Source organism: Hemiscyllium ocellatum, chromosome 5 (assembly GCF_020745735.1).
Source record: "Hemiscyllium ocellatum isolate sHemOce1 chromosome 5, sHemOce1.pat.X.cur, whole genome shotgun sequence".
NCBI classification, from domain to species: domain Eukaryota; kingdom Metazoa; phylum Chordata; class Chondrichthyes; order Orectolobiformes; family Hemiscylliidae; genus Hemiscyllium; species Hemiscyllium ocellatum.
Genome location: NC_083405.1, coordinates 30771371 through 30786925, shown reverse-complemented (window position 1 = coordinate 30786925; position 15555 = coordinate 30771371). Strand labels below are relative to the sequence as shown.

At 40.3% G+C, this 15555-nt stretch overlaps 1 protein-coding gene across 5 annotated transcripts in view; it reads left to right on the top strand.

The window, feature by feature from the left end:
* Positions 1–15555, top strand: part of colq (collagen-like tail subunit (single strand of homotrimer) of asymmetric acetylcholinesterase) — a 115994-nt gene that overhangs the window by 19762 nt on the left and 80677 nt on the right. For all 5 annotated transcript variants that reach the window (XM_060825381.1, XM_060825382.1, XM_060825379.1 and 2 more), the window contains one exon: positions 15053–15162. In XM_060825381.1, the coding sequence (XP_060681364.1) occupies positions 15053–15162 (110 nt within the window). The remainder of the gene's footprint in view (positions 1–15052; positions 15163–15555) is intronic.

Sequence of the window (15555 nt, the reverse complement as noted above, 5' to 3'; positions counted from 1 at the left end):
ATTGTTTGCGGATGTTGCCCTGGGAACGCCAAAGTCAAATAGCAATCCGTATGTTCGACTAGAGTCTGTTGAACAGTTATCTGTGCATCCCATTAATGAGGAACATTTGGAGAAGGATCTTCTGTACTGTAATTTGGGGTTCAGTTGGTTAAGTTGGCTGGACAGCTGGCTTGTGATACAGAATGAGCAGCTGAGGTGGCTGTGAAGGACACTCCTTCTCAAACTTGCCCCTCGCCCCAGGTTAAATCACCTTCAGTCGCCTCTCTAATGAGAGAGCAGACTATGGCAACTTTATATTCCCAATAATACATTTCTCCATTAAATGTAAAGTCAATTTTAATTGAACGATGCAGCACTCTCCTCCGTGATGCATTCTGTGGCATTTTGTTAAACTCAAGATATTGCTTCATGTAAAATTTACAAGCGATGTAACTGGGTTTCTGGACAATACCTCTGGATAATACCTCTAGACTATTGTCTACAACAACCAATTTTTTAAAAAAACTGCAGTGAGAATATACGAATGCAGTTTAATAAATTGCCATTTTGAATTCAATTCCACAGGGAAGCCATAACATATATTAAAGTGAGTTCTTTTTGGCCATAATTCCAGATGACTTGACTGTTGGTATACAGTGCGACTGTGCATTAGGGTTAGTGCCAGGAATGTTCATGCTGAGTGATAAAAGATTAGCAGTGTAATATTTTCAAGAGACCAATTAGTGGAGATGGCACTGCTCAAAAACACCCCTTGCATTGGCTGTAGTTTGACAATAACCAATGTCAAACAGACCTTTTGAAACTCTCCAGGAACCAAGTTGAAAAAATATAATTAAGTTTGAACTTTTAATGGTTATTGAGTGATGAGGATACTTCCTGATGAACTTATTAAATAGCAGCACATACAGAGTGGTAAGTTTTAAGTTTTGATCTTTCACAGAGTTGATTTATCTCAGCCAAAACAGTGGTGCAACAACTGGCCTCATTGTTAGGAGGAATATCCAATGAGTTTCCTGTTGCTGGGCAGAATCTCCTGACTCTGCGAGTGCAATACCAAATTGGACCAGATCGAGATAACTGCTGGTCAATAGTCCACAGCTGTTAGAAGTATTGATAGGAATATTGTGTGCAATTCTGGTCTCCTTCCTATCAGAAAGATGTTGTGAAACTTGAAAGGTTACAGAAACGATTTACAAAGATGTTGCCAGGGTTGGAGGATTTGATCTATGGGGAGAGGCTGAATAGGCTGGGGCTGTTTTCCCTGGAATGTTGAAGACCGAGGGGTGACCTTATAGAGGTTTATAAAATCATGAGTGGCATGGTCAGGATAAATGGACAAAGTCTTTTCCCTGGGGTCGGGGAGTCCAGAGCCAGAAGACATAGGTTTAAGGTGAGAGGGGAAAGATATAAAAGGGACCTAAGGGGCAACTTTTTCACGCAGAGGGTGGTATGGGTATGGATTGAGCTGCCAGAGGAAATGGTGGAGGTTGGTACAATTGCAACATTTAAAAGGTATCTGGATGGGTAATTGAAAGGAAGGGTTTGAAGGGATATGGGCCAAGTGCTGGCAAATGGGACTAGATTAGGTTTGGATATCTGGTTGGCATGGACGAGTTGGACCAAATGGTCTGTTTCTGTGCTGTATGTCTCTATGACTCTGTGACACTAAGTGAACACATAAACTATAGCAAATGGAATTCAGTTGTGGCGATTGTAAGGTCTTTCACTTTGGACAATAAAAGGATAGAACTGGGTGCGTTCAAAATGATGGCAAGTTAGAATCAGTAAAGGTTCAAAGATAATCTTAGGTTCAAGTGCGGAGATCATTGCTAAAATGTCATGAACAGATACAGAAAGTAATCAAGAAGCTCATGGAGTTCTGCCCTTTATATCTTTAAGAGGTGTAAAAGCTGTCTGTACTACCTCATTTACATACCAAATTTTCTTTTCTATTAAAGCCTTCTGTTATGGACTACTCATGATGGTTTAATTAGCACACTTCATGGAGGCCCAGAATAAGTGGTTTGGCCAGCACAAATGTGATCGTCTCACAGAGATCTGTCATGGGCTGATGGCCTTACATTGGTATTTATACTGAAACATTTAGGTGGGAGTACACTGTAGATTTACTGGAATGATTCATGAACATCAAGAGTTAGATTGTAAGGAGTGATTTCACAAACTCAGGTTATGTTACTGAGTATTTTAAAAGTCAAGGGGTTACTGGAGTAAAATTTTCCAGATGTTAAGGGAAACATTTTGAGTCTACACATTCTATTTCCACTGGCTTGGGTGTCTGGGTCTTGAACATCAGCATAATCTAAAATTTAAAGCTTGGGTGAAATTAAGAAACACTTTAATACAGGAGTCTGGAATACCCTTCTACAGCAGTTGATTCATGGTTAATTTTAAATCTGGATTGATAGATTTTTGTTAACCAATGCTATCAAGGTATTTGGGGTACAGATATGCAGGTAGAGTTCAGTCATAGGTCAGTCCTGATCTCATTGTATGGGAGTGCAATGTTCCAATGCTCCCATATTTGGCTGATGCTGTGGGACCAAACCTTAGTCAGAAGGAAAGGCACTCAGGAAGAAAGTACAGGTATGTAAATAAGGGTAGAAAAGCAGAGGCAGAAATTTAGATGCTATGCTGATAATCAGAAACAAACACTCAATACTCTACACAAGTACATAACTGTACATAAACAAAGATCCAGTTAGCTTGCATGGTGAGTGTTGCCAATGAGCTCATAAAGCTTTGTATTGTCTGCTCCCACTACTTACAGAGTAAATGCAGTACATGTTCTAACTGCAATGTAAAGGTCTCTACCCACACCTGCAATACAACAATATTTTGCATTAAAGTGCAATTTATGGGCCATGTTGACATGCTATGTCACAGCAGATTCATTTAAATGTTTTGCCAATACAAACTACTCCTTCCTGTGTCAATAGTTATTTGGATTCAATATAAATAACACTTGGTGCTAGTTATTTTGGTAGAGCTGGGAAGTAGACAGTAACTTAAAACTAATGTAAACCATCAAATTTCATGCTAAAAAACTTGATAGCATTATTAAATGGAGTACTCAGTTGTACCTCTCTTATAATGCTCTTGAACCTTTGCAGTACTTATTGTTCCACGTTAAGTTGCATACTACCCTTTAGGGCATTCACTGTAGAGGGAGTTTCATAGACTGTGCAAAGTGTATGACTTCCATGGATCATGTTGTAATGAGGGTGGAACATATTACATTGATAACAAGAGGCACTTAGCAAGTACTTTCGTTTATGTACACACTCAAGGAAAGGTTCCATAAGTGACCAAAGATAAACTTTATGGTTTGTGATGTCAAAGGGGTCCCAACTCAGAGAAAGCATTGTGTGGATCTTGCTAAAATATTTGCCATTGTTGAAAGCCAGATGAGAATTGTAAGTTTTATGGTCTAACTAATGCTCGGGTCCAGGTGTTTTAGCGAGGGCTTAAAGTCAGGGAGAGTGGGGGGAATGGGAAATACATGCTGATAGTCATACAGAGATCTGCCAGTTGGGGATACCATCTGATTTTTTTTTTGTAACTTTCTAAGCTATACTTTATTCATTAAAATTATCTTTATATATGCATAGTCACAGATGGTGTTTGGTTCTGTACAGTAGCCTATCAAGGAAACAACAAACCTTGCAGTTTGACTTTGTTCAAACAAACCAAAGACATCTCTTACACATTCAAGACTACATTTGCATGTATTTGAGGCACTAGGAGTGTCCAGTAACTGAACAGACCCCCCCAATTAACTTCAGCAGGAAGACCTCAAACAATGCTTTTTCCTCACTGTGCCTTGGCGGCAGCTGCTCCAAGCTTTTGTGTGTCCCTCAGCGCATAGTCCTGGACCTTGGAATATGCCAGGCTGCAACACTCGGTCAAAGTCAGCTTCTTGTTCTGGAAGACCAACATGCTTCAAACAGACCAAAGAGCAGCTTTCACTGAGTTGTTGGTCCTCTAGGTGCAGTTGATGTTTATCTCGTTGTATGTCCCGGGGAACAGTCGAATGTGGGCTGATTGATTTACTCTACATTGGCATCTATATTGAAACATTTAAGGCTACTCCTAGCAAGCCTCATGGCTGCTCAAGGGCACAGCCTCTTAAACCAGCAGAAGTGTCAAAAACATGCATGGTGAGTGAGATTGAAACACTCCTGCAAACTTGCCCAAATACCATGTTCTTTTTTCTGTGAAATTTCTAAATAGTTTTGTAGAAGTTGCTACATTTAATAAAATCAATAGCAAGTGCAACACAGAACTCCTATAAAAACAGGGCACAGAGACAGTGCAACAGAATCTTGCATATCTTGAATTTTTCTAATTTGATCCTGCTCAGCCTGTACTGTCAGGGTCTGAAATACCTTCTGGAAACAGACCACCATGTGCAACTTCAAACTATTTGTGGTCTTTATGGAGTGTGCTAATTAGCCATTCATGATCACTCTGTAACAGAAACACTTCATGGAAAGAAGTCCATGCAAACCAGCATGATGATATTCCTTACCCATGAACCTCTCTAATTCTATTGTTCTTTAACAATGATGCAGGTTTCATTGAGCCTGTCAGAACAATACTGTACACAGTCAATGTTTACCAGGATGCTGCCTGGTATGGTAGGAAGATCGTATGAGGAAAGGCTGAGGCACTTGGGGCTGTTTTCATTGGAGAAAAGAAGGTTTAGGGGTGACTTGATAGAGGTGTACAAGATGATTAGCAGTTTAGATAGGGTTGACAATGAGAACCTTTTTCCACGTATGGAGTCAGCTATTATGAGGGGGCATAGCTTTAAATTAAGGGGAGGTAGATATAAGACAGATGTTAGGGGTAGATTCTTTACTCAGCGAGTCGTAAGTTCATGGAATGCCCTGCCAGTAGCAGTGGTGGACTCTCCCTCTTTATGGGCATTTAAATGGGCATTGGATAGGCATATGGAGGATAGTGGGCTAGTGTAGGTTAGGTGGGCTTGGGTCGGCACAACATCGAGGGCCAAAGGGCCTGTACTGCGCTGTATTTTTCCAAGATCTATGTTCTAATTTACCTACAAACGCAGTTGACGCATTTCCAATTACTCTACTGTATTCATAATAAATTAATACTCAAATCCAACAGCTCTACCTTACCCTGTGTAGACTAGATTCAGCAATGTATTCTTATTGCTTGGATGAAATTGCTTGTTGTAGTCATGTGACCACTGTCATGAAGCACACACCGCACATGAATTTATTACAAACAGTTCAAAAAAGAGACAATAAAAGCAAGGCAGTTTTCCTCTGAACTGATAACCTGGCGTCAGAGTGGAACTGAGATTGTGTTATGGAGCTGTAGAGAAGAACAGTTGTTTAAAAAAAAGGAACAGCAGAATGTTCAGAGTTGCTGAAGGTTTCTAAAAGTCACAAAAAAAGAGGCAGGCCTCACTGAAAGTCCCCATGGTAAGACCCAATAGCTGCAAACATTCCTGCCCCAGCCCTGGTTGAAATGAAATGTAATACAAAATAGAACTGTTTGTTCTTTCCATTTACGGTGATGAACCTGTCAAATTGAAATGGAGTTAATTAACGTGTTGGAACAAATGAAAGTAGCAACGTTCTTAACATTGAATGGGAGAAACCGTTACAAGTTGTATTCTAGTCTTAAACTCTGAAGAACAAAAACGACTGCTGAAATTTTAATCCCTTCAGGACACATTGGGACCATAAACTGACATATGACTGGCATGTTCAATGTTCAACATTAAGGCTGAAGGTGAATAAGAGCTGATTGTTTTCAAACCTTTTGTGGCTCAGTGGTAGTGTCCCTACCCTGGGACAAGAGGGCCAGGTTCAAGTCCCACTTGCTCCAGATGTGTCTAATAACATTTCTGATTGATTAGAAAAAATAGATATGTGACTAAATTGACACAGCTCACAGAATTCTACAGTTCAGAAACCTGAGTGATGATTTAATCAGAGATAGAATTATTACAGAAATAAGAGTTCCTACTGCAATAGTGCAACTGCAGAGGGAAGGAACTTTAGTTAATCCACGATATGAAGAAGTAGTCAAGGCCTGTGCTCTATTTTGATAAGAGGCTCAGACTAGTCCACTATATTGAAAACCTTTGACCCTTCAGGTGCAACAATGTTTCAACAACCCTCAAAGCCTTATACCAGACAGGGCAAAGCAGCTTCTTGATTGGCTCTACATTTACAGATATTGGCTGACTTCACAACTGTAACAGCAGTATGTATCCTCTGTAAGATGCATTGCAGAAATTCATCAATGCTCCTTGGACAGTATCTTCTGAACACATGTTGCCACCTGTAAGGATAAGGGCTGTGAATAATGGGAACACCATCACCTTCAAACCACTCACTTTCCCACTGTCTTGGAAATATATCATTGTTCCATCACTGTCACTGGATCAAAATCCTGGAGCTACCTCATAAACGGCTGTGGGTGTAGATGCTCTGAATGGTCTACAGCAGTGCTCACAAATCTGCTCATCACCACCTTCTCCTGTGCAATTGGTAGCATCCATTAGTCTCAGGAGACCATGAATCTGCACCTGGGAAGTCTTGCTTCAACCTTTGTGGGTAGAGCAGCGTCTGTCATGGTGGGAGTGGAGATCTCGGCTGCAGCGACTGCATTTGAAGGTGCTGTACTCCGGTGTTGTCTTGGAGTTGTTTTTTCAGCGGGAACGCTTTTCTTCAGCAGCAAGCCTCGGCTTCTCTTCTCTTTTTAGGAATGAGCAATAAATGCTGGCCCAGTCAATGATGCCCAACTCCTCTGAATAGAAGCTAAAAAGTAGTAAAGACCAGTAAGTATCCACAGAATAGCCAGCAAGATCCAAGGACAAGTTGCAAGTATTGCGAGGGTCATCATATAAAACAAAAGAGATCAAGTTTAGCAAATGGGAGGTAGTTAACCTGCAAGAAGTTAAATCAGGTTGTGTGCAGAAGCTTAACTAGGAAGAAGTCAAGTTGGTTCACAAAGCCAAGAGACTCTTGCTCAGGAGACATTGGATGGCAATTGTGATCAATCCAATGTGAATACCTGAGAGATGTCTGATGAAGATTCCAAGGGACTCAATTGACACCTTAGGGCAAATTGACAATGTCAGGTCTAAAAAAGGAATGTTGGTTTGTAATTATTGTAATTTAAGATTGCACAACAACAGCATCAAGTCAATATGAAGTACTCAATAGACATGGTGTTTCCTGCAACTTTGAGCCCCAGATCTGTGGAAAGTTACACAAAGTGGTGACTGAATGATGCTCATCCTACTTGGACAAATTTAGCGTCTAATAAAATGGCATGAATGAAGACCTATAATTCTAGATATCTGACATGAAGATAAAGCCACTCATCTCAGAAGGAAGACAGAACTCAGCCTAATAATCCAGGAGAGAGTGCTATGTACAGTTCTGTTTGCTACACTATAGAAAGGCTGAGACTGCACTAGAGCAGGCATAGAGGAGATTCACCAGGCTGTTATCTGGGTGAGAGCAATTCAGTTAAGAAGAGAGACTAGACATATTCGAGCAGAGAAAGCTGAGAGGCAACCTGATTGAGATGTACAAAGTTATGAAGTGCATTGATAGGTAGATAGAAGCTTTTCCTACTCGGAGAAGGGTTAAGCCCAGATCAACCAATCAATAGGCAAGCAACAGTGCAAAACAGAAAAGGTCTGACTGCAATCCAGAAAAGAAAGACTAATGCCAAAGAGAAAAAATGAAAAGACTGCCTTGCTGGATATAGTCAGTAATCAATATGGCCTTATCAAAAACAGATCCTGTCTGACAAATTTAATTGAGTTATTCAATGAAGTGACACAATCAGTAGATGAGGGTAGTGCTGTGACAGAGTATATTTGGATTTTCAGAAAGCATTTGATATGGTGCCACATGGCAGTTTGGTTAGCATTTAAAAATGTCTGGGATTGATGAGTCCCAGGCAGCATGGATTAGAAGTTGGCTGAAAGATAGAAAACAGAGGGTAGGTATAGAATGGCATTTCTCAGACTGGAGATGAGTTGTAAGTAATGTTCCTTAGGAACTGGTGTTGAGACTTTAGGTTTTTTTTAATTTTATAAAAAATTTGGAGATGGGTGTTTAGGGCAAAATCTCAAAATTTGCAGAAGTTTATAAGCTGGGAGAACAGTGAATTGTGAGGTCAATGTTGGGAACTTCAGCAGGACATTGAAAAGTTAGCCAAATTGATAGACACCTGGCAGATGAATTTCAGTGCAGAGAAATATGAGGTAAGGAGAAACATGGAGAGACAATGCAGACTCAGTGGTGTAACTTTGAGGTGAGTACAGAAGCAAAGGGGACCTCAGGGTTCATGTACGTAATTCTCTGAAGGTGACCAGGAAAGTTGAAAAAGTGGTAAAGGATCTTTAGGTTTATAAATAGAGGCTTCATGTATAAAGGCAAGGAGGTGATGCTGCACCTCTACAAGTCATTGATCAGACCACATTTGGGCAGTTCTAGGAACCTTTTTAAGGAAGGATGTTAAAGCCCTGGAGATGGTACAAAGGAGATTTACTGGAATAATATGAGGAATGAAAGATTTTAGATATAAGGAAAGATGAGAGGAATTGGGGTTATTCTCTTTGGTGGAGAGAAGATTAAGAGGTGACATTCTTGAGGTGTTCAAAATTATGGACAATTTTAACAGGGTAAAGAAGGATATTCTGTTTCTGCTAGTTGGTATGTCAGTAACTAGGGGTTACAATTTCATGATTGTCAGCAAGAGAGCTAGGAGTGATATGATGAGAAACTTCTTTATTCAGAGAATTGTTTGCACTGCCTAGGAAAGTGTTGGAGGCAGATTCCTTAGGAAGTTTCAAAAGAGAGCTGGATATATATTTGAAATTGATGCAATACCAGGCTATGGAGATAAGCCTATTCTCCAGCCCAATGTGGGCAGCTCTTTTGGGAGCTGGTGATGGGTAGAATGGTCTCTTTATGTACCACAACATTTTATGATTTTACTTTGAATGATAGGACACTAGGAAGTATAGCAATCTGAGGACTTTGGTATGTTTGCCCATAGATCCTTGAAGGACCAATACCTAAGAAGGCATATGGGGTACTTGCCTTTATAAATCAAGACATTGAATACAACAGTAAGGTGGTTATAATGGAGCTGTATGCAACATTAATTAGCTGGAGAACTGTGTACAGTTCTGGTCACCACACTATAAGATGGATGGGATTGCACTTGTGATGACGTAGAGGAGATTCACCAGGATGTTGCCTGGGATAGAGCAATTCAGGTAGAGAGAGAGAGTAGATAGATTGAGGTTGATTTTCTCAGAACAGAGAAAGCTGGGAGGGAACCTGATTGAGATGTACAAAGTTATGAGATGCATAGATAGGGTAGATAGAGAGAAGCTTTTCCCATTAGTAGAAGGTTCAACAACTAGGAGGTACAGTTTTAAGGTAAGGAGCAGGAGGTTTAGATGGACTTTAAGGAAAATGTTTTTACCCAGAACCTGGTAAGTATCTGGAACTCACTGCCTAAAAGCATGATAGGGATGGATGTCCTCAAGGCATTAATCAAATATTTAGATGTCCCCTTGTAAAGCCATAGCATATAATGCAACAGGAGGGCTCCTGTGTTGCAGTGGTAATGTCCCTACCTCTCAGCCAGAAGGCCTGTGTTCAACTCCTATCTGCTCGAGAGGTATGATGTGCCATGTCTGAACTGGTTAATTGAGCCTATACTGTGCTGTACTGTTCTAAGGCTGCATGGCAAGTAGTGGTAAATTAGATTACAGTAGATGCTTGATGACCAGTGTGGACGTAAAGGGTGGAATGGCCTTTTTCAGTGGTGTAGAAACTTTTTATCAAGATCTTCAATCTATTTCATACATGAGGATCACAGTTACAAAGTGAGTTGCTGGCTTTACTTATTTCAAAGGTGTAATATTAATGAATAGACAGTAAAAATCAAAACGCATTGAGGCCACATACACTGGTCTGAATTCTGCTGAGCTTCATAACTGAAAAATGTATTTACTTTGCATAGTTAGGGTCGACTGAAAACGATACTTCCAAGGGACTAAGAAGCATGGGATTTGACATTGAAGAAGTTGAATACTACTACTTGAAAAACATTTGATTCTGTGATCTGGTTTAATAAAAGAATCAATTCACTGGCATGTTAGAGTATGCTGTTACATAAAGACTTTTGGAAGGAGATCCGATAAATTGAAGTCACTATTCAAAAATCCACCTTCATGAGAGATTTTTATATTCTATTTGAAGACATTCCCAGGAAGAATAATTACCACTTGTCAGATGTTCTTGTTGAATTGATGTACAAATACAAGTCTTGGTTTGAAATTCTGCTGGTGTAGAGGAATCACACTGTCATATGAATATGTCAACCACTGTCAGCATGTGATTTGATAGAAAACTGTTACCATACCTGGGTCTAGAGGGCCGAAGCAGTTCAAACACGTCATTGCAATAATCAGGTACAAGTTACACCATAAATTGGACAATGTTATAAAGGGCAATGGGAAACCTCAGGTCTCATTCTGGCAACGAGTGAAATTTTAATTCAGTTAATAAATTCAGTTGTGGGCAGCATGGTGGCACAGTGGTTAGCACTGCTGCCTCACAGCGCCAGAGACCCGGGTTCAATTCCCGCCTCAGGCGACTGACTGTGTGGAGTTTGCACATTCTCCCTGTGTCTGCGTGGGTTTCCTCCGGGTGCTCCGGTTTCCCCCCACAGTCCAAAGATGTGCTGGTCAGGTGAGTTGGCCATGCTAAATTGCCCGTAGTGTTAGGCTAGGGGTATGGGTGGATTGCGCTTCAGCGGGTCGGTGTGGACTTGTTGGGCCGAAGGGCCTGTTTCCACACTGTAAGTAATCTAATATTCTTAATTACTCAAAGTACTGTGTGGATGGGTCAATTGAAAATTCCAAGATTGAGATTTTTGTTCAAAGGTGATCAAAAAATATGAAAGAAGGACTGTTAAATGGACCTTGGGTATAGATTCACTGTAATCCTATTGAATGACAGTATGTGTGACACTCACTTCTGTTTCCTTGTCCAGCTGTTGTAATTGTCAAATATTGTGTTGCAAATTATTATTTTGTTGTGAAGAAAAATCAATATTGCTTTAGTTTGTAAATCTGTCAGCAAGCTAGTTGAAGGTGAATTTGTGACACATGACAGCACTGCTTTAACTTTAAATAGATTGGTGCAGGTGATGCATTTGAAAATCCCCCAGGCATGCATTTCTATGAAAAGTGAACAAGAGTAGGGAATAACATCTAGATTGGAAAGGGTGGACCTGCTGAAAGTGATTTGTATCAAATCATTGAGGGATGAGATGACTATGAAACATCCTAAATCTCAATTATTACTTTAAATAAATACTTCACCAACATCGAGGTATCCTATTTTCGGAGATACTGGACAATGGAGCATAATAGCTTATATTGAATGGCAGAACAAGCTCGAGAGGCTGAATTGCCTCCTCCTGCACCTAGTTCTGATATTCCCATTTTCTTACATGACGATGCTTGGAATCCAATCAATGGAGTTATTTTAATTTTTTTTTCACTTTTTATTTTTAAACTACTTCCTTCCCAAGTCCTCATCTGCACAGTGTTCTTTGACAGCAAACTGCCAGTATTACACTCTGAAACTGGGTGCAACTCCAGTATTTAATGCTTGCCCGTGTTCGTCACTCACAGCTCTGCCACATGTTGTAATATAGGCACAATCACTGTCTTCCTGCCCTCTGAATCAGCATTCAGCGAAAATAGTTGATGTGGTGAGAAGTTCCCATTTTCCAGTCTTAGATTACTGCTCACCACCGCAAAAAAGGGACATATTTCAATCAGGTGTATATGAGGTTTTTTTTTTATTGGTCATCAGGGTGACAACTATTGCTGAACAACACATCTGGCTCTGAAAAAAAAATATTTACAGCGAGGTGTTAAATGTCACTATTTAGATTGCTTGTTTATTAGATTCCTTAAACTTTTAATTTAAGATATTTTAAAATGACATTTTGTCTTCCACTCCCATCCCACATGTATGCTGAATGTTTCCCCCATGATCTTGTTTTGAAAAATGATTTTATTTTATTTTAGAGCTATTAATTTCTCATTTTGGTTGTTTATTGAAAGTTTAGTGAATTATTGAAAGTGGTTAGGTGTTTCGACAGCTTGATGGCATCCCGATAGCTACATGCTGTAAACTCCCTAGAAGTCACTGCATGGTAAAAGTGTCAAATGCTGCTCAATGTCCCATATCCCCATTGCACTCTGCATTCAACTGACAATGGGAAGTGGAACGTGATCGCATGTGCAAAAGGTCTGGCTGGAGTCATTATCATCTTATGTGCTCATTTCAATTGCAATTAAAACTTCCACTTTTATTCCATATCGAATTCATCTTTAAATTACAGCACAATTGTTTAATTTGCACATTCTTTTATTGTGGTTTGGACAGCCGTGAAAGTACAGTGTAAAACAAAACGCTCAGCAGATCAGGCAGCAACTGCAGTGACAGACGGAGTGGGTGTTTATGGTAGGTCGCCAATCTGGAAAGCTGGGCAGAATCTTGCCAACCACACGGAGGAAGGCTTGCAGGCAAGCCTGGGAGCAAACTGTGACACTTGTGCATCTGTCTCGTTCCTTGTTATGCTCCAAACTCAATGATACTGGTGGACACCTGGACAATGTGGGGACAGCCTCCTGATCCATAGCACAGCATTGTGAGCTGATCAACTGGGGCATGTTTCTGATGGTGCAGAGAACTTCCTGGTGTTGCATAAGCTCCTTGCTGAGTCAGAAGGCCATCAGCAACTTGGAAGTGGCATCCTAATGGCAGCAGTTTGGAGGGCCATTGGGAGTCCCTGTCACTTGTCCCATGAACGTGCCACAAAAGTTTAAAGACTACTGCTCCTGTGCTTCTTTTTATGAACATTGTGAGAGTGCACCTAGAGTGCCATGTACATGGGTAGCTCTGTGGCTCAGTGGTCAGCACAGCTGCTGCAAAGTGCCAAGGACCTGGTTCATTTCCAGCCTTGGGCAACTGTCTGTATAGAATTTGCAAAATCTCCCTGTGTCTGTATAAGTTTCCTCCCATTGTCCAAAGATGTGCAGGTTATTTGGTTTGGCTATGCTGAATTGCCCTGGAGTGTCCATGGTTATGCAGGCTGATTGCATTAGCCATGGAAAATGCAGGGTTACAGGGATGGGATTGGGATGCACTTTGGAGGGTCATTGTGGACTCAATGGGCCAAATAGCTGCTCTATCCTGAAAGGGTTCTTTAAGGTTTTTGATCATCTTTCTGAAGGAAGCTTGTTTTGGAAGCAGTTCAAACAAGGCTGATTCCTGGGATAAATGCTTTTATGAGGAAAGGTTGATAAAATTGTGCCTAAACTCATTGGAGTTGAGAAGAATGAAAAGTGGCCTTATTGAAATATGTAAGTTGTTAATGGGGCTTGTTGTTGTTGGCGTTGAATGGATATTTCCTCTTGTGGGGGAGTCTAGTACAAGGGGGCATAATTTCAAAATAAGGAAATATCCTGTTTCAGACAGAGATAAGAAGGAATGTCTTCTGAGTCATCAGTGTTTGGAATCTCCTCTTCCAGCAAGCAGTGGATTCTGCTCATTAAATGTGTATTAAAATAGATGAAGATTTTTTTGGTCGATAGATTTTGGGTTAAGAGCAGCAGGCAAGCAAATGAAGTTAAGGCCACAAGTAGATCAGCCATCATCTTATTGAATGGTGGAGTACACTTACTGGGTTGATTTGCCTACTCTGCAGCTATGTTTAAGTTAATTTGTTTATGCAATTCCTGTGAAAATTGAATGCATCAGGGCTGTCTAACAGGGGCATTGAAACTTACAAAGTGAAAGTAAAGAAGTTAGACTTTTGACTAGCAATGATCTCTCCGCAGTTACCCCATCCCCATGACAACCTTACAGCTTACCTTAGCTTCAAACATTTAAAAGACCAACAAGTGTAATAGAACACCTGAACAGAACTAACATTGTTGAGTGATATTCATAATGAAAAATATTATCAATTAAATTAAGACATGGCAATGAAATTGAACATTTGGATGAACTGATGCATCCTTCATTTTAAATGATTCACGTGCTTGCCTTCATTGGTCAGTGCATTGAGTATAGGAGTTGGGATGACTTATTGTGGCTGTGCAGGACACTGATGAGGCCACTTTTAGAACACTGTATTCAGTTCTGAACTCCCTGCTATAGGAAAGATGTTGTGAAACATGAAAGGATTCATGCTGGGATTGGAGGGTGTGAGGGAGAGGCTGGGACTGTTTTCCCTGCAGCGTTGGAGGCTGACGGGTCACCTTATAGAGGTTTATAAAATAATGAGGGGCATGGATAGAGTGAATACCAAGGTCTTTTTCCCAGGGTAGGGGAAGCCGAAACTATTGGGCATAGGTTTACAGTGAGAGGGGAATGATTTAAAAGCGACCTGAGGAGCAACCTTTTCATGCAGAGGGTGGTGTGTACATGGAACAAGCTGTCAGAGGAAGTAGTGGAGGCTGGTGCAATTATACCATTTAAAAGGCACCTGGATGGGTACATGAATATGAAGGGTTTGGAGGGATATAAGCCAAATGTTGGCAAAAGGGACTCGATTGGTTTAGGATTTCTGATCAGCACGGATGAGTTGGACCAAAGGGTTTGTTTCCGTGCTGTTTAACTCCATGCCTCTATGACTATAAATCAATACTACTTGGTGGTATTGTGTTTCTGGATACTATACCATTCCAACTATACCATATTTAAATTCTTAATGAGTCAATCAATACAAGATCAGTTTGAACAGTTATGTGGTAGAAAAATCCTTTTATCTAAAATAGAAATACTGAGTAGAAACTCTTTTTTTTAGGATCAAACATTTTGCTCCAATTTTTGAGATGCTCATTCCTTAAAATGCATATATCAAGCTGTAATTGTAGCAATAAAAGAGTGACGTCTGATTGTCCGATTGTATTTCTTTTGTGATGCAGCATTGGCGCCTGTGGAACATAAAAAGAGAAGCACTAACAAATGTTGTCTGCTGACCCCTCCACCACCCCCGATGTTTCCACCACCCATCTTCAGGGAAAGCAAAAGTCTTGTGAGTACCACCATATTCCTTTGTGTCATACCCAACCTACTATCATTGTTAACTAACTGCAAACTTGGTGTCTGTCCTCAACTGCGTGCTGGGTTGCTGTTTATTTCAGCTTTGGAATGATATGTGCAATTTTTATCAGTTATATGGGATCTATCAAATGACAACTGTGAAGATATTGCTACACATTCTGATGATAGATGATAGACATTATAAAGAAAAGCATTGCTTCAATTGGTTGTGAAGTACTGTTTGCTCTGTACATTCAGCATAAATTGTAGTGTGCAGTTTTTTGCTGATGTTCAGCTAATTACAATTGTACATATCAATATTGATGTGATATGATAGGGCACATTTCTCATGACATTAATGTACTGAATATCCTGCTATGTAACT